A 26,379-nucleotide genomic window follows, 5' to 3' on the forward strand; every position below is an offset into this window, starting at 1 on the left:
TATCTGCTCCCTGCTTCTCCATCCTGCTTTCCAATTTTATCTCACACTTCTATCCTCTGGACCTCTATCCTTTCCCACCTCCTTACCCTGATTCGAACTGTTTCCCGTGTCTAGAATGCCATCCCTTCCCTCCTTCAGCTATTCCTACCCTCCCTTCTAAGCATGATTCAAATACTGCCTTCGCCCCTGAGCCATCCCCTGCCCCTCACATCTTCCTGCTGCCCCCACAATTGCACAATAATCCCCTTTCTAACATTTTCAACAAATAGCTTAAAGATGAGAATATTATTATTCCTTCCCCAGACCTTAAATTCCACTTTAGGACCATTGTCACTGAAACTTCCCAACAGCAAGCCAAAATATATCAGGCCTCGTCTGGTTCTATCCATTTCTCTGCCTTCTCCCTCGCTGGGTGAGAAGAATGAGTGTTTCCTCCCTTCCTTCAAATAAATGGGAGATAGCTCTTACGTCTCCCCTAAGCCTTCTCCTATCCAGGTGAAACATCCCCATTTCCTTCAGAATCTGAGTAGTTCAGACCATGAAGAACCTATACCTCCCCACCTACCTACACGTTCATTGCAGCCACAGGCTGAGTTCCGAGGTAGTATAGTACAGTGGAGAGGGCATAGAACTTGGAAGCAGATGGTCCTATGTGTTATCTTAGGGAACTTCCTTTCCCATTCTCCCCCTCGGGTTCCTCGTCTGCAAAATGAAGGGAGTTGACTTAATGACTTCCAAGGTCCCCTCCAGTTCTAAATCAATGAGCCAATGAGATCTGATCAGTCCTGGTCCATTGATCACAAGGAAGGCCGGGAGGAAGAATGTGGCAGGCTTAATTGGCCCGACCAAAGGGAAGCTCTCAAAGCTCCTATCTGGCTCCCGGGGGGGGGGGGGTCAGTTTCCTGGCCTTCGGGTCCCTTCCGAATGATCAAAACTGGGAGGGGAATGATTGATGGCCCTTGACTAATACCTGGAAACTCGCAGGAGCTTCTACCATATATGGAAGTGATTGCATTTATCTCATGTCTCGTAATTACAATGGATTTTCCGTCTTAGATAATAATGTCTCCCATTTCTAGGTCACTTTAAAGTTTGCAAAACTCTTTCTTTACAACTTCCCTGAGGAAAAAAGTGCTATTCTTATGTCCCCATTTTACAGATGAAGAAACTAAGGCTCAGAGAGAAAAAGTGACATGCCCAGAGTCACAAAGTCAGTGGGTCTCAGAAAATTCCAAGTCTGATGCTCTTTCTGCCTCCTCCCTTGCCTGCTAGGGTCACCTCTGGCTTTGAAAGATAGTGCCCTAAGAGCTCTGTCCCAGAATGCCATGATGCATTGACCCATTTCTGGTGGGATGAACTAGGAAGCCATGTCTCCTACTGTGCCAAGGAGGTGACCCCAATATGCCACTGGCTTGGCCAGTGAGGCATGGTTTGGGAAAGATCCCACCAAGCTGGAAAGGCTTCAGGGACCATACACTAAAGCATCAAGAAGTCAGAATCATCAGCAACAGAGAGAAATCCCATACTGAGGAATCAGAGTCTCTAGAAACAGTGAAGTTCAGTGTAATGGATAGGGTACTAGACTTGGAATCAGTAAGCCTTGAGTTCAAATCCCATCCCAGAGATTTCCTTTAAAGTTTGTCAAGATATTTGACTTCTCCATGCCTCAGTTTCCTCATTTGTAAAATGAAATACTTAAACTTGGTAGTCTCTAAGATCCCTTCCAGCTCTGAGTCTACAATCCTTTCTGGACTCAGTTTTCCCCTCTCTAAGTCCAACCGAAGAGGTTGGACTAGATGGCCTCTAAAATCCCTTCCCATTCTAAATCTGTGGACATAGGAATGACAAACAGTGGCCTAGATTCAAGTCACAGCCCCTGACACTTCCTGCATGGCCTTGGGTAGGTCACATTCCCCCTCCGAGCCTCTGTTTCCCCTTAGAAAAATGAGCATGGTTGTACTTGTGCCGCCTACCTCACAGCCTGGTGAACAAAGTTCTTTGGAAAGCTTAAAGTCACTAGAGAAAATGGGGCTCATTATTATTAATAAAGATGAGAACAGTCAATTATCTGATGGCATCTAGAAAATGATGGAATATTACCCAGAGCCACTTGGGCAAGAGCCCTGCCAGCTCAGGCAACCAAGCCAGGCCGCCTACATCCAACAGGTGCATGAAGGGATTCTCGGCAAACACTTTGGAATCCCCATCCCAGGTGCTCTTGGTTTCTTCAATTGTCAAGCTCGCTGGGAGTGGATCAGAAAGCTTGCTGTTCTCTCGCACTGAACAAATCTATTCCAGATGGTCTAAATCTCTTTTCATCTGACAATGCAAAGCCAAGAGCCTCGTGCTCAACAAAGCTGACCTATCTCTTGGTGTCTGTTGTCTTGACTTGCCGCACAGAGGGTGGACTTGTACAGTTCAGCAGCCAGGAGATAGAGGGTAAGAGAACCTCAGTTTCTTCATCTGTCCAATGGATTAAGAGGTAAAGAGTAGAGGAGGTGGATTATGGATCAGCAAGCGCAGATTTAGCATCCACTAGTGCCAGCCTCTGTGTTCACCCTAACAGGGGTCCTCAAACTTTTTAAATAGGGGGCCAGTTCACTGTCCCTCAGACTGTTGGAGGGCCGGACTATAGTAAAAACAAAAGCTTTGTTTTGTGGGCCTTTAAATAAAGAAACTTCATAGCCCTGGGTGAGGGGGATAATCATCCTCAGCTGCCATATCTGGCCCGCGGGGCCGTAGTTTGAGGACCTCTGCTTTAGCACTTTGTAACGTGAGCACGCGGCACCAAATCATTTGCCACTCTCCGTGCAGCCCACTATGGGGTCGCTGCACAAGCAAAGGACCCTCCTCCTCACCAGGCTTCACCTTTGTCATTTTGTCTTGATTAACCCTGGACAGATCCAGGATCCTCATAGGATCCGTTTCCTTAACAAACATATAATCCATAGATTTAGAGCTGGAAAGAACCTGAGAGTCCACGTAAGCCAATTCTCTAAAAGAGGGAAACTGAGGCCCCGAGGGATGCAGTGACTTGTCCAATGTCAGGTATGAGATTCTAGATTTAAATCTAGTCCAATCCTTTTACTTTATACATGGAGAAACAGAAGCCCAAGAATTTCCCTAAAGTCATATAAGTAGAAATGAGAAAAGCTGGGATCTGAACCCAGCCCCTCTAATTCCCAATCTAGCATTCTTCCCACTGTACCTTGTTGCCTAGTTCATCGAATTAAACAGTGCTTCTTCATAGGATTCTTAAGATTAAGCTTCCCTGTAAGCAGGTAGGAAAGCCAAATGGCATGTGCAGCTTTTTGTCTTTTTCTTTTAGTCCAAGTATGGGACTTCCAGTGTGGTAACTGCCTCCACCAAGACAGAGCAGCAACTAGTCCATAATTGATCGATCATCCTAAGAGTTGCCAAGTAAACTTGCCCAGGTGAACAGCTAGTATCTATCATAGGCAGATTTGAACTTGAACCCTAGGCCTCCTCCAGCTTGGGGAAAAAGCTCTCCCCTGTAACCCCACACTTGGAACTCACTGGGACCTGGACCCAGTTGGGTCCAGTAGATCCAGTAGGATAATTGGGACCTAGTTGGTATGATTTCAGGATCACGAAGGAGTACCCAAAGCTCTTCTGCCAGTCTTTTCATTATGATGATACTGATACTGATGATACTATTATTATTAATTCTAGCAGCTTCTGCTTTCCTTCCTCAAGCTCCCCTTCCTAGCCTCCTGCACTGTGCTAACGTAGCTTTCTAAATCTCAGATTCCAGATCACTGGGCAGAGTTTCCAGGTCCTGTCCATCTCTGATTTGGTTCCTTCTTCCTCACTCAGAAAGTCGCTTTCTCACCCCACATCCCACCCATTATAGAAATGTTCCATCTAGAAAACATGTCATCCCTGTCTTGAGAGCATTTTGTGTAACAGTGAGAAAGTACTCATGGTGGATTTTGAGGCCTTGGGTTCAAATCCTGTCTTTCACACCATGTGTCGCTATGTAACTCTTAGCCAAGTTGCTTTACTTCCTTGGCTTCAGTTTTCTCATCTGTAAAATGGGAAAAGGGTTACATCCCTTCCAACTCTACTATGATCCTGTGTGTGGTCAAGATCTCTCTCAGACTTCCATGGCAGCCTCAAGCTGGGCGGCAGGACACAATTTTGATTTGTACCTATGGATCCCCCAGAGATACTTGTGGCTGTTACAGGCAACCTGGGGGCTGTGTGATTACAACATAGCAGGTGGAGAGAATGTTGCCTTGTAGAATGTCTGAGAGGAAAAAAGGGCCAACCCCCAATTTTTCAGAGCAGAAAACTGAGGCCCAGGAGGAGAAGTGCCTTACTCAAAGTCATAGCCAGTGCTGATACTCGAAGTTGATGCTTCTCATTGTTCAGAGTCTGTTCTTTCCCCGCACCACTCGCTGCCTCTAGCAGCATAATCCCTATTGGAATGATCAAAAGCCAAAGGAAGCAAATGATCCCCAGATCTGCTTTCCTGCAATTCTTCATTAGGAACTTCCATATGTCAATATCCTGTTTATCGCTCTGTCGAGCTCCCCCGGAGACTCTCTGGCTCGTTGGGTTCCCTTTGGTTTTTCAATTGTTTTGTGGTTTGGTTGTTATTGTTTAAATGCATCCCAGGAATGCATTGGGTTAGAAAGAACCCTCCCAACAGCCAGGGGATTGATAGCGCCCTCTTTACCCTCGCCTCCTGGACCGCTTTGGGGCTTTGGAAGAACATCCACATGTATCTGTGGTTCCCAGCTGTTTGATCCAGACTCTCTGCCCAGCCATTCACCGCCCTCCATGGCCTGGTCTCAACCTACCCAGGAGCATAGGATGCGGGGTTACAGCCTTCCTTTGACATTTACCACTTGTACGACTTTAAAAAGACTTTTCACTTTTCTGGGATTCACATTTCTATACTATAAAATGGTGGGGTCAAACTTAATGGCCTTTAGAATAAATAGTCTTCCAACCTTCTTCCAGGATCATGGGACTTTTTGCAGCCTTATGCCCCACTCTGCCCCATCACAAGCTCCAGCCTTCCAGGGATTCTCTCCACCCTTTACTCATATCCATTCCATCCTGGAACCAGGGCTCTGCCCATCCCCTCTGCCAAAATCCTCTCCATTTTTCATGGCCACCATTGAACATAATTTCAGCTATGAACCATTTTGAGATTTTGCACAGCTCCTTCTATCTCTCTCTATGTTTTTATGCTCATTTTCTATGCTAATTATTGGTGGTTTATTCCCCCAGTAGACAGTCAACTCCTGGAGGGAAGGGGCTATATCTTATAAAAATGCTGAGAACTGACATTTCTCGGATTTTGCCTCATAACAGCTCACAAAGTACCTAGGAGAAAGGGTTGGGGGGAGGGTGGGTAAGTCTAAAACTGTGATTTCCTCAGGGGACCAAACTCTCAGTACAGGTGGACAACCTATATGCTATCCTCAACCTCTGGCCTCAGACAGCTGCCTGAGACATTGGGAGGAAAAGGACTATTGTCATTTTATAGATCAATTATATAGTCAAGGAATATCAATTAAGCAGCTAGCATATGGCAGACTGTGCTGGGAACTAAGGACACCAAGACCAAAATGAAACAATTCCTTCTCATCAACCAAGCAACAAACATTTATTAAGCACCTCCTCTGTGCCAGGAACCATAATATTCAAGGGAGACAATATGTATACATATTCATATATGTATACGTATTTATATACAGATTAAATGTAGACAGAATAAATCCAGGGTAATTCAGGAGGGGGAACTTGAGCAATTAGGAGGATTCTGGAAGTTGGGGATATTTGTATAGATGGTGGCCCTTGAAGAAAGAGATAAAATCATGTGGCAGAAGGGAGCAGAGAGGGCATTCCAGGTATGGGGGAAGTGTCTTCCTCGGGTCACACAGGGCAACAGAATCTGAAGTTCTTAGAACTCTCCTGACTTCAGGTCCAGTGTCCTCCCTATTGCCCATCACCCTGCCCATCAACCATTGTGACATCTTCCACAGACCTAGCACAGAGCCCCACATAGAATAAGACCTTAATAAATGTCTATTTCAGGGTAGTTTAATTCAATTGCCCTTTGCCTAATGGATAATCAGATAAGAGGGATGGTTTTGTGGGCCTTCCATGGAAACAAACCCCAAGTCACACAGAGACCACAGATGGCAATGGTAGCCAGTCCCAAATCTTTGGATCTTTGGAGTCCACCAGCCTCAAGGAAGAGACCTGACATTACGATTCCCCTCTCCCAAAGTCAAACTCTTGAGTTCAGCCCTCAAACAAGCTGGCTGTGCTCCAAGTTACCAGAGCCCAAAGTCAGTTCTTCTTCCATCCATAGTCAGAACTGAGAAGGACTTCAGAGGTCACTGAGTCTCACCACCTCATTTCACAGTAGAAAAAACAGAGGCTTTGAGAAGGAAAGGGACACAGTCCAGTTCTGTATCTTCATTGCCTTTCTTCTGTATTAATCGTTGTCAATCAATCAACAAGCATTTATTAAACTTATTCTGTGCTTGGCTTTGTATAAAGAAAGGCAAAAACACAATCTCTGCCCTCAAAAAGTTTACATTCTAATGGGAGAGATGACATAAATATAAATATAAAATAGAAATACGAAAAATAATTTAGTACACTTGATAACTGAAATATAAAATATAAAATGATGATTATCACAAAAATACTATTTTCCTGGGCTACAGTGGCAAATGAATTTATTAGACAATGGCCACCCTTTTTGTGGTGAACTAGGCTGTTCCTGTGACAGCAATCCCAGTTGATCCAAGGTCAGGGCTCAGACTTGAAGCATTTCCAGCGTATCCTGTTAGCCTTTAAGTACAGGGACAGCACCCAATATTCCAAAGAGGCACCCAAGAAACATCTTCAGAAAGAGAGGTGAATCGGTTATTTAGTAAAAGCATTGATATATCATAACAAGTCGAGTCATTTTACACTTGATGAGTACCTCTTTCATTTCCAATCTCAATCTGTTCTCTGAGTCCATCACCTCTCCGGAACCTTCACTGATCACTGCATGGATCAGAGATCTTGAGTCTTTCAAAGTTGTTGTTTTTTTTTCAATGTTGTTAGTATATAATTGCTCTCCTGGTTCTGCTCACTTCACTCTGTAGCAGATCATACAAGTCCTTCCATTCCCTTTATGCACAATAGCATTCCATCATATTGATATACCATAACAATTCCCCATTTGATGCCGTTCCCCAATTGACGGGCACCCCTTTAATTTCCAGTTCTTGGCCACTATAAAAATTGCTGCTGTAGACATTTTGGTCCATATGGGTCCTTCTCTTCCTTCTTTGATCTATTTGGGGGTACAGTCAGAAAGTATGTACAAGTCTAGTAATTTGTGGGGCACGGTTCCAAATTGCTTTCCAGAATGGTTTTAGTAATTCCCAGTTCTACGCACTACAGTGCCTGTTATTAGCCCCTCTTATGGTGCATTTCCCCTTTTGTCATCTTTGCCAGGATAATGTATTCCCTTAGAGGAGTAAATTAAAGTCCAAAGAGTAAAGAACCAAAGAGATTAGAGTTATTAGCACTGATTAACACAGAAGGTCAGAACTCAAAGGAGTGCTAATGCTTTTTTAGTTTTACTCTTCCTCTTATTATAGAAAACAGGAAACTGAGGCACAGGGTTTTATGACTAGGATCATAAAATATCAGCTTATTATTAACATAGATTAGCATATAGTATCAAAACTGGAAGGACTCTCAGATCATTTAGTTCAACCCCTTTATTCTACAAAGGAGGAAGATGACTAGAATCCAGGCCTCTAGAGTCATCATCTTGTGATCTTTCTACTGGTACATTGATACCCAAGGAGAGTCTGGATAACCATCTATCAAAGATTTTGCCAGAGAGATGCTCATACTATGCTAAATGATGTCTGAGGTCCTTGCCAATGTTAAAAATGCAGTATTGAATGTTATGGGGGAAAGTCAAATCTCTTTGGAGGTAGAATGGAACATGGCTCAAGGCCCTGAATTTCAATGCTAACTTTAATCGCTCTCCAGTTCTAACATTCTATGTTACACGTTCTAAGATCCTTATTGTAATGTTTTCTGTTCTAAGGTCCCTATCAATTCTGATAGTCTATGTCCTATGTTCTAAGGTCCTTCCTAGCTTTGATGTTTTGTGTTGCAAGGTCTCTTTAACTTTAACGTTTTGTGTTCTAAGATCCAGCTCTGATCGTCTCTGTTCTAAGGGCCTTTCTTGCTTCAACATTAAAGTAGCCTCTTCTCATGAACTTCAGCATGTATGTGACTGTCCAGTGGGAGCTGGTGGAGGGGGGAGGGTTTGTGCTTCAGAATCCTTAACCTGGCAAATTAAGCAAGTTTCTCGGCGCCCATGGATGAGAGTGGAGGAAGGATGCCATTGCTTTTCAAAAAGCGTCAGGTTACTGGCCAGCTTTCTGGGCCTCACTTTGCACCACAGGGAGGCTCTAGTTAGCAATATAATCTTAGAACGTGTAACATAGAATGTTAGAACTGGAGAGCGATTCCAGAAAATTTCAGAACACAGAAAAGAAAATGTCACAGCTAATAGGAATCTTAGAGCAGAGAATGTTGGAACTGGAAGGAAACTTGAAATGTAGAACACAGAGTTGTGATGTACCTTAGAACACACAACACAAAAATGTCTGGGCTATAAGAGACTTTAGAACATGGAATATTGGAGTGGAAATAAACCTTGAACATAGACTGAACCGGATAGGCCTTTAGAACATAAAATATCAGGGCTAAAAGAGAACTTAGAACATATATAACAGACTTAACAAAACTAAAATGGACCACAAAGCACAGAATAGACAAGGTCAGAACTAAGAGAGACTTTACAACATAGAACACAGCCTGGCAAAGCTGGCGGGTCCCTAAGTTCGTATAACACAGGATGTCATGGGGTCCTTGGCAGTCTAGTTCAATCCCTTTTACCAGTTTAATGATGTCCGAATCTTATTGGTGTACTGACACATGTTAACTTTATGCCAGAAATAACAATATTGATGTGACTTAATTCTTGACAGAATGACAGAAAACCATTCCCACCCCACTTTAGACCAATTCTTTTCTCTTTTTCATTTCATCCTGGATAAATCTAGAACACAGAAGAATAGAGTTGCAAGTAATTACTGGGTCTTGACAAATCAGATAGAAATTAATTCAAAATCAATAAGGAATTCCCAGTACATGTAAGTCAGAAGAGACAGTTGCTAAAGAGGTGACTTAATATCAATCAATGAATCAAGTATGATCCTAGACTATTTGTTTTAGGTTTATAGGATGTGTTTTATGTCTCTATCTGTATAGGTGCCACAATCTGACTCTCTATGTAGAGCCATAGAATAACAGGGTTACCGATGGTTATTATCAGTTCTAGAAGAGGATTTTACACAGGATGAAAGAAAGACTCTAGGAAGATTCAGACAAGATTTAAATAGAACTTGCTCATGATGAGGCCGTGTCTGGAACCTCAGCAATACAGGCTAATAAAAAGTGTATAATTTAAGCAAAATGGGGGGTATGCAGGACTGCCTACATTGACTAGAGAATGAGATCATTTCATAGCTTTAGGAATAATAACTTAAAAATGGAACCAAGTCTTTAATAAGTAATTTTGAATATCGGTAAAATAAAACTTATAATTCCTTTTATAGCAAAAGTATACAAATCTCAATGTTTGGGTTGTCATATGTTAAAGACCCTCTATCATAAAATATATTGCTGTAAACTTTATTTAAAGTGAATTTCTCTTCAGACCTCCCTACATATACAAAACAAAAATGTAGAAAAATTAGCAAATAGTAAACTAGATGGATAGTTTTAGCATTCTTTGTTTCTAGATTATAGAAATGGTACATTGACCTAATGTATGTCTATCCTTCAAATTATTAGTTACAGTGTACACTGCAATAAAATATATTCCTGGGGAACATTCAGTTGTGTACACAATATGACAACTAATGCTCTCTAACTCCCAAACTTGTCGATTTAAAAGCAAGATGGAAACGCTTTTGCCTGGACTATTCAAGAATAAAATGGCGGCCATACTTAGTAGCCAGAGTTTTTCAACAGGCCCACAAATGGATTCAATGGTCTGTCTGTGTCTGAAGATGACGATTTCCTGCCAAAGTTTCCTAAAGTTCAGTGAATGGTTACCATGTCTACGGATGCCTAAATAAGAGGTGTTTTCAATGAAATAATTACCATTTTTTTCTCTCCTCCAGGATTCTCGATCCTCCAGGCAATTATGGAGGCTGCTGTGCAAAACAATTGGCAAGTGACAGCAAGGTCTGTGGGAAGCATCAAGGATGTGCAGGAGTTCCGGAGGATCATTGAGGAAATGGACAGGCGTCAGGAGAAGCGATACTTGATCGACTGCGAAGTCGAGAGGATCAACACCATTCTGGAACAGGTACAATTGTGGCTCATTCATTGTGCAGCCATCCCCCAGACCATCTCCCTGAAACATTTCCTTTATGTGCGAAGAAATGGCATACCCAATAGATTCAATGGGCTCATGAATGGTGATTTTCTTTTGAACCCTTCCCATCTCATTCTACTTCTACCAGTACTCTGCGCTCCCCCTCAATGTGAACTAATTAATTAATGTCACTTCCACCAGAGACATACCCATGGTTCATGGGCAGATGACTGTTCCAAAGTGATCGGGGCACTTCTCTTCCAGACATAACTTTGCTATGGAGGGTGCTCTCATACTCAGGGAAATTAAAAAGCAGAGAAAAAGAAATGTTAATTTAATCCAATTAGGGATTAAATTATGTTTTCTTTTTCTTCGCTTTTTAAGCAGGGTGGAGAGAAGGGAAGTGAGATAAGGCAAAGTGAATTTGTTTCCAGAGCTTGGTCCTAGGGCTATGGGATTCATTGATCTCTCAAACTGCCTTCTAGTGGGAATAAATGGTGGATTTTCATCTATTCCACACTCTGTGTTCTCATCAAAGTGAACTACCAACTGTTCCCTAAATGTGACATTTCATCCCCAGTTTCCATGTCCTTGCACAGTCTTCCCCTAATGTCTGGAATGGTCTCCCTTCTCATCTTAACCACAAGGTTAAGCTCTGGTACCACCTTCTACAAAAATCTTTATGGATTCCTCCCCCTCGCCCCCATCTTTCATAGTGTTCTCTTCTTCCTGAAATCACTTTGTATTTATTTTGTACTGACTTTACATTTCATTCTCTCTGGGTATAGACAAATAACATCCCCTCTCCTTTTCCTGTTCCTCCCATGCCATATTACACAAGCCCTTAAATTCATCTTCTTTGTCTTTGGTTCACCATACAGTAGGAACTTAATGAATGCATCTAGAATTGAACTGAGTCAAGAAGTCGAATTCTAAGTGGGGATCTAGCATAACAGCCTCATGTTGGGGAGTTTGTTCTTTCTTGGGAGTTTCCAAAACAATTTCCAAAATAAGTGGGTGTCATAAAACAGGAAAAAAGGAAAATAGCCAGATTTCCCTAATATTTTAAGGATCATAGTACCGCATGACAAGTATTATGATTCCTACCTATCCAATGAGGGGGTTGACTAAATGGCTTCTGAGGTCCTGGCCAGCCCTCTACAATCTTATGATTTCACACAAGGGGAAACTGAGGGAAAATGACTTGTCTAAAGTCACATAGCCAGACTTGCCTGTAGCAAGATTTGAACCCAGGCTTCCTGAGTCCTGCCTGGCTCTCCGGCAGTATTCAGGGATTCAAAGTGTGAGTTAAGTGGTGGTAAATGGTGAAGTCAAAGCTGCCCTTCAAAAGGCCCCAGCTTCAGAGTGCGCATTCATTCCGCAACCTGAGCGAGTATTCCAGGGACTCTGCGCCCGGAGAGCAGGCCAATAAGCCTCCCTTCACACACCAAACAGACGATTACAGTTCAGAATGAAAAGTCCAATTGAAGTGTGGTGAAGCTAGAGCTGCTTGCTCAGTCAGCTCTGAATAAACCGTCTGTCCATCCTGCCAGGAATACAACTGGAAGGGACACATTCCCACCCCAGTTCCGTTCCACAGACCCAGCCGTTCCAATGGGCTTCAGGCCCCGGAGCCTGCTTGAGTGTGAGCAATCCCTGGGACGGCAGCTGGATAGCCATTGCCAGAAGACCTGGACAATGGGGGATGAGTATGGGACCCTGGGATGTCGGATCTCTTCACCTCTGAATGAAGCCACCCCAGTCAGGCTAGCAGGTGGCCGCGATTGTGCCAACTGGCCCATCTACTGAGGCGCAGACGTTATCTGCACTCCCAAACTGAAGATCAGAGGCTCTGGAGCTGAAAGAGCATTGCGTCTGCAGCCAGAGGACCTATGTTTAAATATCACCTCTGACGTTTGCTACCTGTGGAGCCACGGTTTCCTCCTCTGTGGAATGAGAAGGTTAGACTAGCTGGCCTCTGAGGTTCCTCCATCTAAGATCTTCTGTGTGATTTTGGCTAAGTCCTTTCCCTTTGGGGGGCCTCAGTTGCCTACTTTGTAAAATGAGGGGGTTAGACTAGAAGGCATCCCTCCCAACTCTGATCCTACTATCCTATTGGTCTTAGAGGATGGAGTCAGAAGGCTCCCAGTTTAAATATAGCCTCAGACACTTATTATCTGTGTGATTAAGGGCAAGTTTTTTAAGCTGCTCTCAATTACCCCATTAAAGCATTGTTTGAATAACAAGTGTCGTTATATTATCCTGTGACATAAAGATCTCCTTCTCCCCGGAGGGGGGGGGAGAAACTTGCAATGACTTGCTTGCAGTCACTCAGCCAGTTAATGGCAGAGACCGGCTTCAGGCCCAATTCTCCAGCCTTTTAGGCCAATACTCCTGCTCTGCCTAATTGCTACATCTTTTTTTATTTCTTTAAATCCACTCAGACTATAAAGTCCCTAAGGGCTGGGCCCTGGTCTTAGCTAAACCTTGTAATTCTCCCAGTGCCTAGCACCAGCCTCTGCCCTTGATCCATGTGGATTCGACTCAATTCAATTAGGTCTAGAAAGGGAAGAATCAGGTCAGCGATGTTAGTGCCTGGACTCCATGCCCTGGAACAGGCACATACCCAAATAAAGCCAAAGTCTTTTAGTGGGTGACCTATTTCGTAGCCAGGCACCCCCGGGCAAAACCATCCCCCTTGTCACACCCTGCCTTTTTCCTTTTAAGTTACCACTTCAAAGGAGCTCAAGTCACTCAACTGGGTTTCAGAAGTCTTTCCAGTTTTATAAGGCCTCGTGTTGGATGTTTCCGAATTGCCAGGAGAATGTAGTTTTAAAAATAAAAGGGAAGCAATGAACATTGGAAGAGAGTTGGTCTCTACTCTTAACTCTGCTGCTAACTAGATGCAATAATCTCGTAAAAGTCGAATCCTCGCTGTGCCTCAGTTTCCTCCCTTAAAAATAGGATCCATACCTCCCCAACCTACTCCCCAAGGATGCCATGAAGATCAAATGTGAGAAGATGTTTATGATCTTGGCTTCTCTTTCCTTCTCCGTGAAATGAACGGATTGAAAGAAATAGCTTCCATCTCAGAATCTCTGATCCTATGATCTTATATAAAGAACATTTTTTTAATCTCCAAAGGCTAGAGCCAAAATGTAAGGTGTTGGGATCATCACACAGTTTCAGGGGAGCAGTATTATTGACATGTTCTTTGTTCAATCCTTTACACTCCCTCATCTCCACCCCTCCCCATATGCAAACACTTCCTTCTGTTTTCCACATGATTTTTCAGGGAGCACTAGTCATAGAAACATTATGTTACAAAGGTTGGGAAGCAGAGTCAGTTTTATTCATCCACTCTTCTAAAAGGCCTCTTGGGTACAGCAAAACTCAATCACCTCATGACTTTTATTTTGTAGCTTGTTTTTGCACATAAGGGGTCAGTCATTGTGGTTTGGGTACACTGTCACCAGGTCCCTAATAGGCTGCTACATAAAGCCATGTGATCTGTTAAAGTGCATGTTTTCCCTGAGATTCAAGAAGCTGGTTCTGTGCTCGTCCAACCCCAATTTACCAAAATTCTACATTTTGTTTATATCAAAAAATAGATCTCTACTAAAATTAACTACACTTTTGATGCTTTGAACAACTACTTACCCTTTCAGTCACCAGAGTTTGCAAATTTAGCGTCATCCTTGCCTTGTTCTTCTTCCTCATCCCTAGTTCATATCCAATCAGCGTCCAGATCATATCAATTCTTTTTTTATAATAGCTTTTTATTTTTTTTAAATGCATGCAAAGATAGTTTTCAACATTCACCCTTGCAAAACCTTGTGTTTCATATTTTTCTCCTTCCCTCTTCCTCTCTACTAGACAGTAAACAATCCAATACAGGTCAAAAACATGCGATTCTTCTATAGGTATTTCCACAATTATCATGCTGTACAAGAAAAATCAGATCAAAAAGGAAAAAAATAAGAAAAAAGTAAACAATAACAGAAAAGGTAAAAATACTATGTTGTGATCCACATTCAGTCCCCATAGCTCTCTTTCGATGCAGATGGCTCTCTCCATCACAAGTATATTGGAACTGGCCTGAATCACTTCATTGTTGAAAAGAGTAAAGTCCATCAGAGTAGATCATCATATGATCTTGTTGATGCCATGTACAATGTTCTCTTGGTTCTGCTCATTTCACTTAGCATAAGTTCCTTTAAGTCTCTCCAGGCCTCTCTGAAATCATCCTGCTGGTCATGTCTTATAGAACAATAACATTCATATACCATAACTTATTCAGCCATTCTCCAACTGATGGGCATCCAGTCAGTTTTTAGTTCCTTGCCACCACAAAAAGTGCTGCTACAAATATTTTTGCATATGTGGGTCCTTCTCTCTCTTTTTTAATCTCTTTGGGATACAAACCCAGTAGAGACATTGATGAATCAAAGGGTATGTATAGTTTGATAGTCTTTTGGGTATAGGTCCTAACTGCTCTCCAGAATGGTTGGATTAGTTCATAACTTCACCAACAATGCATTGGTGTCCCAGTTTTCCCACATCCCCTCCAAAATTTGTCATTATCTTTTCCTGTCATCTTAACCTATCTGAGAGGTGTGTAGAGGTGCCTCAGAGCTATCTTAATTTGCATTTCTCTAATCAATAGCGATTTAGAGCATTTTTAAATATGACTAGAAATGGCTTTAATTTCTTCATCTGAAAATTGTTCATATCCTTTGACCATTTATCAGTTGGAGAATAGTTTGTATTCTTATAAATTTGAGTCAATTTTCTATATATTTTAGAAATGAGGACTTTATCAGAGCCCTTAGATGTAAAAATTTTTCCCAGTTTTCTGCTTCCCTTCCAATCTTGGCTGCATTGGTTTTGTTTGTACAAATCCTTTTAATTTAATATAATCAAAATCATCCATTTTGCATTTCATAATGTTTTCTAGTTCTTCCTTGCCATAAATTCCTTCCTTCTTCACAGATCTGAGAGACAGCCTATTCCTTGTTCTCCTAATTTGCTTATAGTATCACCCTTTGTTTTTAAATCATGAACCCATTTCAACGTTATCTTGGCATAGGGTGTTAGGTGTTGGTCAATGGCTAGTTTCTTCCATACTGTTTTCCAATTTTCCCAGCAATTTTTGTCAAATAGTGAGTCCTTATCCCAAAAGCTGGGGTCTTTGAGTTTATCAAACACTAAATTACTATAGTCATTGATTATTTTGTCCTGTGAACCTAGCCTATTCCACTGATGAATTATTCTATTTCTTAGCCAGTACCAAGAGATTGTGATGACCATTGCTTTATAATATAGTTTTAGATCTGGTACAGCTAGACCACCTTTGTTTGCATCAATTCCCTTTGTTTGCATCAATTTGCATCATCTTTCAGATAAATTTTGTTGTTATTTTTTCTAGCTCTGTAAACTAATTCCTTGGCAGTTTGGTTGATATGGCACTGAATAAATAGATTAATTTAGTCAGAATTGTCATTTTTATTATATTAGCTTGGCCTACCCATGTACACGTGATATTCTTGCAATTGTTTAGATCTGACTTTATTTGTGTGGAAAGTGTTTTGTAGTTGTGTTCATATACTTCCTGGCTTTGTCTTGGCATGTAGACTCCCAAATATTTTATATTATCTACAGTTATTTTAAATGGAAATTCTCTTTTTATCTCTTGCTGCTGGACTTTGTTGGTAACATATAGATATGCCAATGATTTACATGGCAAATTGCATCAATTCTTTCTCCTACAACTTCTCTCTATGCAGAAGGCTACCTACCCTACTTCAGGTCTTCATCACCTCCCACCTAAATTGTTATAATAGCTTGCTAATTGATCTCCCTGCTCCTGCATATAGTTGCCAAAACAGTCTTTCTGAGACACTACTGACCATGCTACTCCCTTCTTCAAGAATCTTCAGGGATTCCCTATTGACTCTCACATCAAATATAAGTCAATAATGACTCTCACCAAAAAACCTTAGCATTTAATGCCCATTTCAGTAATCAGACTTCTCTGTGATCATAGTATCCTAGCCTTCCATTTCTTTCTCTTTCTCACCCCTTTCTTAACTTACCTTTCATTTTTGCCATGCCTGCTAATCCTTCCATTTCACCCTCATGCCCCATGCATTCAACTCAACTCTGTTTTCACTTTCCTCCCTTCATAGTTGAACTCTACTCTGTTCCACTCCACTCAAACCACATATGGAGTATTGGGTTCAGTTCTAGGTGCCAAAATTTAAGAAGGACAGTGATTCACTAGAAAGTATCTAGAGGAAGGTGACCAGAAATATGAGTCCATGCCAAATAAAGATCCGTTAAAGGAACTAGATCTATTTTGCCTGCATAAAAGACTCAAGGGAAACAACATAGCTTTACTGGAAGGTTTTTCAGTAGAAGAGGAATTCCACTTTTGTTTGAACCCAGAAGGCAGAATCAGTAACCATGACATGGTTGCAAGGAGATGATTTAGGCTTGTCCAGAAAAATTAACTAGCAATTAGAGCTGTAAAAAAATAGAAAATAGTTGTCTAGGGAAGGAGGTAGTGAGTTTCCCTTTTCTGGAGCTAGGGTCCAGGTGGTCTCTGGGATCACTTCCAGCTTTAGAGCTATAATAACCACAAAAACAACAACTAGTGGTTTATACTAGATGGACTCTGGCATCTCTTCCACTTCTAGATCTATGATCAAATGATCACTGAGGTTCTATTTTTCTTTGGGGTCCAATACAAAGCAGAGGGTTGGCACGTCCTTTGAGAATGATAGGCAGCGATAGGCAACAGGAATCTCCCTTCACAAACAATGTTCTTTATTATTCTTCTGTTTCCAAATTTCATTTCTGGACCATTTCTTCCCAGCTCTTCTGGCATATCAGTAAGAGTTCAAGATCAGTCTCACAGTCTTGCTCTTACCCCCAAACCCTACTATCATATTTGAGGTCTTACACATGTTGATGTCCCTTTGAACACGCTAGCATTTCCAGTTCACCATTGCCCTCAGCTCATATGACTTTGAGCTTCATCCTACTTCAGTCATTCATAAGCAAGAGTCATTCCTTGGATCTCACCAATGTGTGCTCAAGAAAAACCTTTCCTGGGAGATCTCTCTGCTTTTCTGGTAAAATAAAATTGGAAGTGATACAGTAGAAAAGGCACTAGCTATATAGTCAGAGGACCTAGGTTCAAATTCTTCTGGATACTATCATATGGCCTACTGATATAAGTTAAATGGGCCCTTGCTATCTGAACTGCCACTGCGCCCTTAGAATTCTGAAGACTTTCTGAGAACCCTGGATTTTCCATTTACCCTGAAGCTGAGTTGTTTATGTGTTGCTTCTCCCATTAGAATATGAGCTCCTTGAGAGAAGGAACTGTCTCGCTTTTTCTATTTGCATTTCCAGTGTTTGGCAGATAAGTGCTTAATAAATATATATATTTTTTTCCTTCCAAGCTTCATTTACCCTATCTCTGTGACTTTGAACTCATCACTTACCATCACTATAAAATGGAAGATTTGGCCTTCCAGATCTCTTCTTGTTCCAGATCCTTGGCCTGCAGATTTGGGAATTTTTTAAAAAGTAAAAAAAGAAAGCCTAGCTAGCTCCCTAGAACACTAACTCACAGATACTGGCTGAGCCCTTCTGCTACTAGGAAACCCAGCCTGAGGGTCTGAGAAACTGGCATTCTGCAGGGGCCCACAGCCGTCTGCTTTACACAGCAACCATTTCACGGCTATCATCTGCACTTGATGGATGAAGAGCTATATCCTATTAACACACTGAATTGAAAATCTGCCCCTTGTACCTACCCTTTGCCTAAGAGCTCATTTATGACGATCGGATCCATTTACTCAGAGTGAAAACAATCTAACTCAGTGATGGGCCCCATAAGGGGAGGAATCAATTTGGAGAGCTCAGTTCTCATTGGATTAGGTAGTGACATGAATGCCCAAGTAATGTTTCCAGCTGCCAGCAGCTTTTCCTGTTAGTGTGAGAGTGTGCTGTCCATATTGCAACATTGGAACACCTCTAGCTATGACTAACTATGGGTCCCATATGCATGTCAGTTGAGAAATTCCATTATCTTCCGAGGCATGGCCATGGTGAGTGGTCTAGAGGGTGTGGGGGCTCTCTAATCGCTGCCCCAATGAGCCTCTCGCTGGCCTTTCTGACTGTGAGCTTTGGGTTTCTGAAGAACCCTTTCTTTCCCAGATCAGATTTCAGAGCATTGTACACTCCCCAAACTCAGAGCAGCCTCAGAATTCAGGACCCAAGGTCAGATGGGTCACAGGCAACAGAGCTTTGGTTCAAACTCAGTCTCCTGGACTTTAACTTTCCTGGGTTTTCCATTCATCAAGGTGGCCTAGTTCTTTACCTTTAAAGTAACCATTTAATATCAACCAGCCAATCAACAAGCATCAATTCAGTGCTAAGCCCTGTCCTCAGTATACCTTTGGTAGGCCCATAGATAGGGATATACAGAATACCTACAAAATAGCTTCAAGGTAATTTTCCAAGTGAAGCCCCTAACAGCTGAATGATTAGAAGAGGCTTTCTGGGGAAGGTGATCCTTAAGCTAAGTAGGGAAATAAACCAGGGATTTCAAGAGGCAGAGGTGGAAGGGAGCAGATTCCAGGCATGGGGGAGGATGAGAGAGGGTTGGAGTGCCCGAGTGAGGGACAGCGAGGAGACCACTGTTACTGGAGCACAGAGTTCAGGGAAGGAAGAAATGGGTATTATTTAACCTACAATGAGCCAGCCTACCAAAAGCGTGCGAGCAAGAATACCTCCCTGAATCCTAGTACTGTTTCCTGAAACTGGGATCTAGATCTAGACCTAGAAATTACCATTTGTTGTTGTCAATATCGTTATTTTTTCAGTCACATCCATCTCTTCATGGCCCCATTTGGGGGTTTCTTGGTAATGGTTTGCCATTTCCTTCTCCGGATCATTTTACAGATGAGGAAACTGAGGCAAGCAAGGGGAAGGGACTTGCCCAGGGTCACACAGATAGTGAGTGTCTGAGACCAGATCTGAACTCAGCAAGATGAGCCTTCCCGACTCCAGGCCCAGCGCTCCATCTCCTGCAGTGCCACCTAATAGCCCAGATTAGAGGGGACCTTAAAATAGAGAATGTCAATGCTGCAAGAGACCTTGGAGTATGAAATAGAAAAATGCCTTCCTCAAGGTCATCCAGTGAGTCAGCAGCAGAGCCCAGGCCTCCTGCCTCCCCTCCTTTCCCTGCAGCAGGCTGCTGTTTATGCTGTCTAGTACCTACTTTCCCATAAATCCTGCCCCTTCCTTAGCACAAACACTCAGGAGCTAAGGGGAGTGCCCTTTTTCCAAGTTATGAAAACACAAACTAATCTAATTCTGCTGTATAAGCCTGGCTGACATGAATATCCCTTGGTATTGAGCTAATCCCACATCTTAAATCAAATAGGAACTCAGATCTGCCACTTTCAAGAGAAAAAAAAATAAAGATCTGAGTGGCATTTTTGCACTTCCCCTCAGGCAGCAATACCTCCGTTCTCAGGCAAGGCGGTGAAACAAAGCCATTATGCCTTGAAGCCTGGTGGTCTCACCCTGAGAGTGCCTGGAAGCCTTACCAGGCTCTAAGCATTTGATGCCATCTGACTTCCTGTCTCGCCAACAGACATGATCCCCTTTTATCAGGAAGTTCCCCCAGATCCAGAGCTATAGGGTTGGAACAATTAGGTTAGTCTCCCAGATGCCTCATTAAGAGAACGCTGTCCTAGATCCTGACAGATAGCAAAAGATGACTTAGGGAGATCAGCAGGAAGGCAGGCCAGCGGTGGCTACCAAAGCCATCGGCTGCCGCTCGAGGGGCCGAGAGTTCCAGGAGCTGAGCTGGGACATCTGGAGTGCCCTTCTGGAAAGCTTCGAGAAATCGCAAGCCAAGAAAAAAAATAATATGAGGAGATCCAGAATGCCAGAGCCAAGTAGGATCATTGGATATAAATTAGAGAAGATCCAGACAGCACAAAGATAGTTGAGTCCAAATTTTTCATTTTACAGAGTGGGAAACTGAGGCACAAAGAAGTAAAATTATTTTCCCAAAGTCATTCACTTAGTAGCAGAACTGAGACTTGAAACCCCTATCATAACCTCTTCTGGTGGTTCATACCAACCCAAGGCTTTCTGATTTCTTATATATTCAGAGGGACTTGATGCTGTTTTCAAGTATCTGCAGAACTGTCCTGTGAAAGAAGGATGTATTTCACTTGGCCCCAAAGGATGAAGCCAGGATCAATGGGAGGAAGTTGCAGGTTTAGGCTTGATGTCAAGAAAAGCTTCCTTACAATTAGCTGCCCGAGAATGGATTGGGCTGCCATGGGAAGTAGTGGGGAGCTCTGAATGAGCACTCGTCAGGTGTGTGGCAGACAGAATTCTTGTTCGGGTCCAGGTGGGGCTAGCTTACCCCCAGCTCACCCACACAACCATTGCTCAGTTGAATGATGGTCCAGCCGTGGGGCATCCCATTCCCACAGAGTAGCGGGAGTTTTGGAGAGTCACCAGGCTATCTAACCCAGAGCAGAGAAACCTCAGCGGCAATCCTACCCCTCCCAGTCCAGAATGGACAGACTACCTCTGCCTGGATTCCAGGCCCTAGTCCTTGGAGAAATTAGTCCAACTCGTTTTTGGAACACCCTCCCTAAGGACCAATCCAAGTGATTGGGGACTGTGCATGTACAAACAAGCTTCTGGCTGTCCCTTGACTCCAGACCACGCTTCAGCTTCACAGCCCAATCAACCATGCCCTCCGGCCATCTCACTACCATCTGTCTAAATTCCACCATTTCTACCCCTCATCTGGTCCCCATTTCCAGAGAGGCATTGTCTCTCCTTAACAGAATAGAAGCTCCAGGACTTTTCTTTTAATATTCATATCCTTAGTGTTTAGCACATGGTAAGTACCCAGCACATACTTAAGTGCTTAATAAATGCTTTTCCATTCATTCAAAAAGTGGAGTGAATCCCCCAATGCCAGGATACAAGTGATGCTCAGTGGAGCAATGAATACCATTCCCTCATCCAATTCAGTCATTTGTTCAATAAGTACCTATTAAGTGCTGAGTCTATACAGAGTACTGATGGAGAAATAGAGTTTAGAAAAGGCAGCAGTTCCTGTCCTTGTAAAGCTTAGTGGTGATAAGGGAGGACATAAATATATATATATATATGTGTGTGTGTGTGTGTGTGTGTGTGTGTGTATACATATATATATATATGTGTGTGTGTGTGTGTGTGTGTATACATATATATATATATATATCTTAATAATATTTCATTTTTGTCTGTTCTGGAGCTGGGATTTCCCATGAGTCTAGGGAATTACCCATAGGTGAGCTCTCTCTACCAATACAGATCGACAACTCATCTGCAACTTGTAGTCTTACAGTTAGTATGTAAGGGTGGGACTTGAACCCTGATTTTCTTAGCCTTGTGGTCTGTCTTTTGTCCATTACTCAGAAGACTTCCAGGAGAAGAGAGCGTTTGAGTGAGGCTTTAAATAATGGAGAAAAATTCACCAGGTAGAAAGGATGAAAGAGTGAGCAAAAGCAGTGAGATAGGGCTTTATCCTGGGGACAGAAAATAGTCCCATTCAGCCAGACTATAGAATATGTATGGAGGAATAGGACTGTTGAATTCAGAATCAGAAGGTACCAACTCCGCCACTTACTACTTCTGGCACCTTGAGCGAATCACTTTACCCCTCTCGGGGCCTCAATTTCCTACTTTGTAAAATGAAGACGTTAGACTAAGATATCTTCTGAAGTCCCTTTGAGCTTTAGATCCGTGATTTATTGTGACTTTGGGTAACTCTGCTCCCTGCGTCTCAATTTCCCCATCTATAAAACAACACTGTTAGACCAGATATTTCTAAGATCCCTTAGTTATAGATCTAGAATCTTTTGGTAAATCACTTTACCCCTCTCTGGACCTCAGTTTCCCTATCTGTAAAATGAAGAGATTGGACCCTATGACTTTTAAGGTCTCTTAGAGTTATAGATCTGGGATCCTATAATCTCCAGTAAGTACCTGAGTGCCTACTGGTCTAAAACAGAGAACTCCAGGCTGGCTCGCACAGCAAGGGCAGTCTGTGACTTTGGACAGCTCCTCAGCCTTCCTGCTTTAGTGGCTGCATTGGTGACATAGGAAATTCCCACTGGCTCGCTCCATTTGCCCTGCCAGGCCAGGACAGTGGTGGGATGAATCAGAGCAGTGCTATCAGGTATTCTAAGCTCCTTGGAGAGGGAGGCTCGACAAATACCGAGAACTATAATTAAACGGAGTTGCTGCACCTAATTTCCTAAGTGGAGAGGAAAAAATAAAGAGCTAGGGAGAGTGTGTTCCCTGAGCCAGGAAACTATAATAGCCCTTAACCCCTTTCCATCATCCGAGGCAGGTTTCAGGAGGGAGAAGCTGACCCAGCAGACATGGGAACCTACCTGCTCAGCCAGTGGAAATGGCTCAAGCCCATCCCACTGCTTTGGGGGCCTTTCACATAGCCATTTCAGGACCTGAAATATTGCTCTGATCATTTTAAAGGTTTCCATTTACAAATCCAGCCCTTACAAGGCTGTTTTTTTCCTGCCTAAACACTGCCTGAAGTTAGGGTCCACCTAGCATCCAAGTCCAGTGATACCTTGCGCTCCAAACACTTGGTTCCCATCCATCTGGTGCAGTGGAAAAGCACCAGACACATGGCTCGAGACCCAGCTCTGCTATTAGCTAGCTAAGAAACTTGGTTAAGTCTTTCTTTTCCTGAGTCTCAGTGAACTTGTATGTCTCGTCTAGGGTTGGCCTGGGTCCCTTCCAACACTCACAATCTAGGACTCGATCAGCTAATGATCATTTTTATGAAACCTTCTCCAAAACAGAATTAAATGAATTATTTTTCTTATGACTCCAGTTCTTTTAACACACTGAACTTTCCAGCTCCAGTTATACCTGAGATATATGAAAAATGAGTATGGGGGGGTAGGGAAGAAGAGAGAAAAGGAGCTTTTTTATTAGTGAAAAGAAGTTTTCATAGCTTGCCTTAACCAATACAAACCAAAAAAACGTTGCTCTCCTATCTCAAAGCAAGGGAAAAGCTGAGATGGAAATAATCTGCGAAGCAAAGGAGAGAGTTTAGCCAGTCACCAATCAATCCACCATTATTTCTAAAGTACCTACTGTGTGCCAAGCATTGTGCCAGACCCAAGAGTCCCTGACCTCAAGCAACTTATATTCTATTGGGTTACACAGATAAGTAAATTAAAAATATATACATAGTAAGCACAAAATCATTTTTGAGTAGGGAAGGAACTGGTAACTGACAGATCAGGAAAGAAGGGGATGCTGGAACCGGGTTTTGAAGGGAGCTAAGGATTCTAAGAGGTGAAGGTAAGGCAGGAGTACGTTCCAAGAAAGAGAGACAGCCTGCACAAAGGCACGGGGGGGGGGGGGATGTCATATATGCAGAACAAGTAGGCTGAGTTGGCTGGATGGTAAAAGTGAATGAGCGGAAGTAATACACAATAAGACTGGGAAGTAAGCACAAGTCATTTTGTGAGGAGCTGAGAGATCAAACAGAGGACTTATAGAGCAATAGGACTTATAAGAATCCTGTGGCTCTGAGTAATAGGATCTATAAGCATCTTGAGAAGAATGATGTGGCTGGAAATGGGCTTTAGAGTCTGGCATCTGGTTCGAATTAGAGGCAGGGAGATCAATTATGAGGCTAATTAACCTCTAACCATGGATTTCTCATCCCAAATATAAGGGTCTTTGGTGGCACCCTTTCCCCATTTCCAATTAGAATCCAAAGTTCTGCTTTAACTCTTCCAGCTCCATTGGCCCCCTCTCCCTCGGTATCCAAAACAAAACCAATTGTTGCTTGCCAACTGTCTCTGCACCAGGCTTTTTTGGAGCCACAGAGAAAAGAAAGGAGCCTCAGCATCCCAGGCCCCAGCTGTGTTCCGAGCTCTGGTTCTCTGGCGTACAGCAATCCTTCAAACTCCAACTGCCCATCCAAGCCCCTGCCTTCATCAGTTGCCATGGCGACTGTGACTGAGCCCCTCAGTGGTAACTATAGGGAGTGGTAAGAGAGAGTCCCAGTGGGGCAGTCAACCTCCATCCATAACTAGTGACAGTGGGCCTAGCCCTGAGTCCTCAGTCATCGCCTTTCAGCAAGGAGGAAGGAGAGACATCTCATTTGTCTCCTCACTACCCCCCCCCAACAAGAGTTATAGGCTTCTCCTTCCCTAGCCTGTTGAAGAGAAAGCACTGGCCTACTGCCCAGCAAGATTGTCTCCATAGCCAGAAAACTGTCCTTCCTCTCAGTCGTGATGTTATATAACCCCAAGCACAGTGTCCACTGCAGCCTGTCGAACCACAGCTCAGAGGCTTAAGCCAGGGGACTCGGAGTCCGTGTCTATGTCTGCCAGGCCTGGGCACCTCTGCCTGCAGCGCCTGACCCTGTGTGTAGGAGCCAGAGCTCTTGAGCCCTGACAAGAAGGGAATTCTGCAAAATCCAGATCCTCAGAGTACTGGGGAAATAGGAAAAGACAGGGAAGAGAAGGGAAGAAAAGAAAAGCATCTGCTGAGGAGACACTTCTCCTTTCTTCATGCCTTAAAAGCCGGTAATTCTGAAAAAAGCAATCCCCCTTCCTTAGGTTTGCCCCCCAATAGCCATTGGAAAGGATACTGATGGCCAATAAAATCCTTGCTTCTTAAAAGCATTCTCCTTCCAAGCGTTCTGACCAAAGTTCTGAACTCATACTGTAATTGTCCTTGGTCCTGAACACACTGGGGAACACAAAAGTTCTATTTCATTGGATGAAGGTCAAAATAGGAGAAAAAAGAATGAAGGGAAAGAAAAAGGGAAAGTGTACACTGTCTCACATAACTGACCCCAAGCCCCACATTTTTGCCAGCAGGAGGCAGGAGAAAGCACTGACCCAATCAGAACATAGCCTGGGCTTTGACCAGCGCCCACCTCCATCTTGTGGAGCCATTAAAAGTGTTTCTCTTTTCCTTCTCTGGACTTCAGTTTCCTCCTTTGTAAAATGAGGGTTTGGACTAGATTCCTCTGAGGTTCCTTCCAGCTCTAGAGCAATTATTCCATGGCATTGTATGTCATAGTTATTAGCTCATGGGATCCTCATATTAGATCTTTAAAGTAAGGCAGAACAGGGAAGAAACTGAAGCTCAGAAAGGGGAAATTACCTACCCATAATCTTACAGTAATTCCCTGACAAAACTGACACTCAAAGCCACGTCTTCTGTTTGCCAAACCTTTGCTGTTCAACTAGGAAACAAGCAGGATTTGGCAATCTGGCCGTGGTGGTCCAAAATGTGAGTAGAAATATGGGGACAAACGAAAGAGATGTTGTGGAAGGAGACTCGACAAAACAACAACTAATTGGATATAGGGGCAGTAAAAGTAAAAGTGAGGAATAGAGGGTGACTGTGGTTGTGACCCTGGGGGATTAGAAGTACATTCTACAGAATTAGGCAAACTTGGGAGAGGGATGGATCTGCAGTGAAAGCTCATTCCGTTTGGTACATGTGGAGTTTGAAATGTCTATAGACCATCCACTGGGAAATGCAGTTGCCAACGTGGGACTAGGACACGAGAGAGGCATGGGCTAGATATCTAGATCTCAACGCTCATAATTAGGCCCATGGGAGCTGATGAGCTTACCACGTGAGAATGCCAAGAGAAAAGAGGAGAGGACCCAGGACAGAGCCTCTTTCAGGTCATGGATAAAGAGCCAACAAAGGAAGGAGGTGACTTACGCAGGAGGCAAACCAAGACAGAAAAACTCCGAGAAAGAACGCAGCCAGAAAAAAGAGAGCATCGATATTTTTTAAAGACTACAGAGGCTAAGAAGGCT

At 43.0% G+C, this 26,379-nt stretch overlaps 1 protein-coding gene across 5 annotated transcripts in view; it reads left to right on the top strand.

Annotated features, from left to right (window-relative positions):
* GRIA3 (glutamate ionotropic receptor AMPA type subunit 3) overlaps positions 1 to 26,379 on the top strand; it is a 274,208-nt gene that overhangs the window by 124,210 nt on the left and 123,619 nt on the right. For all 5 annotated transcript variants that reach the window (XR_004230616.1, XM_031944843.1, XM_003774737.3 and 2 more), the window contains exon 4: positions 10,257 to 10,444. Coding sequence is in view for 4 of the 5 variants with exons in the window: in XM_031944843.1 (XP_031800703.1) it covers positions 10,257 to 10,444 (188 nt within the window). In the remaining variant the exon portion in view is untranslated. The remainder of the gene's footprint in view (positions 1 to 10,256; positions 10,445 to 26,379) is intronic.

This window comes from Sarcophilus harrisii, chromosome X (assembly GCF_902635505.1).
Source record: "Sarcophilus harrisii chromosome X, mSarHar1.11, whole genome shotgun sequence".
In the NCBI taxonomy this organism is placed as follows: Eukaryota; Metazoa; Chordata; class Mammalia; order Dasyuromorphia; family Dasyuridae; genus Sarcophilus; species Sarcophilus harrisii.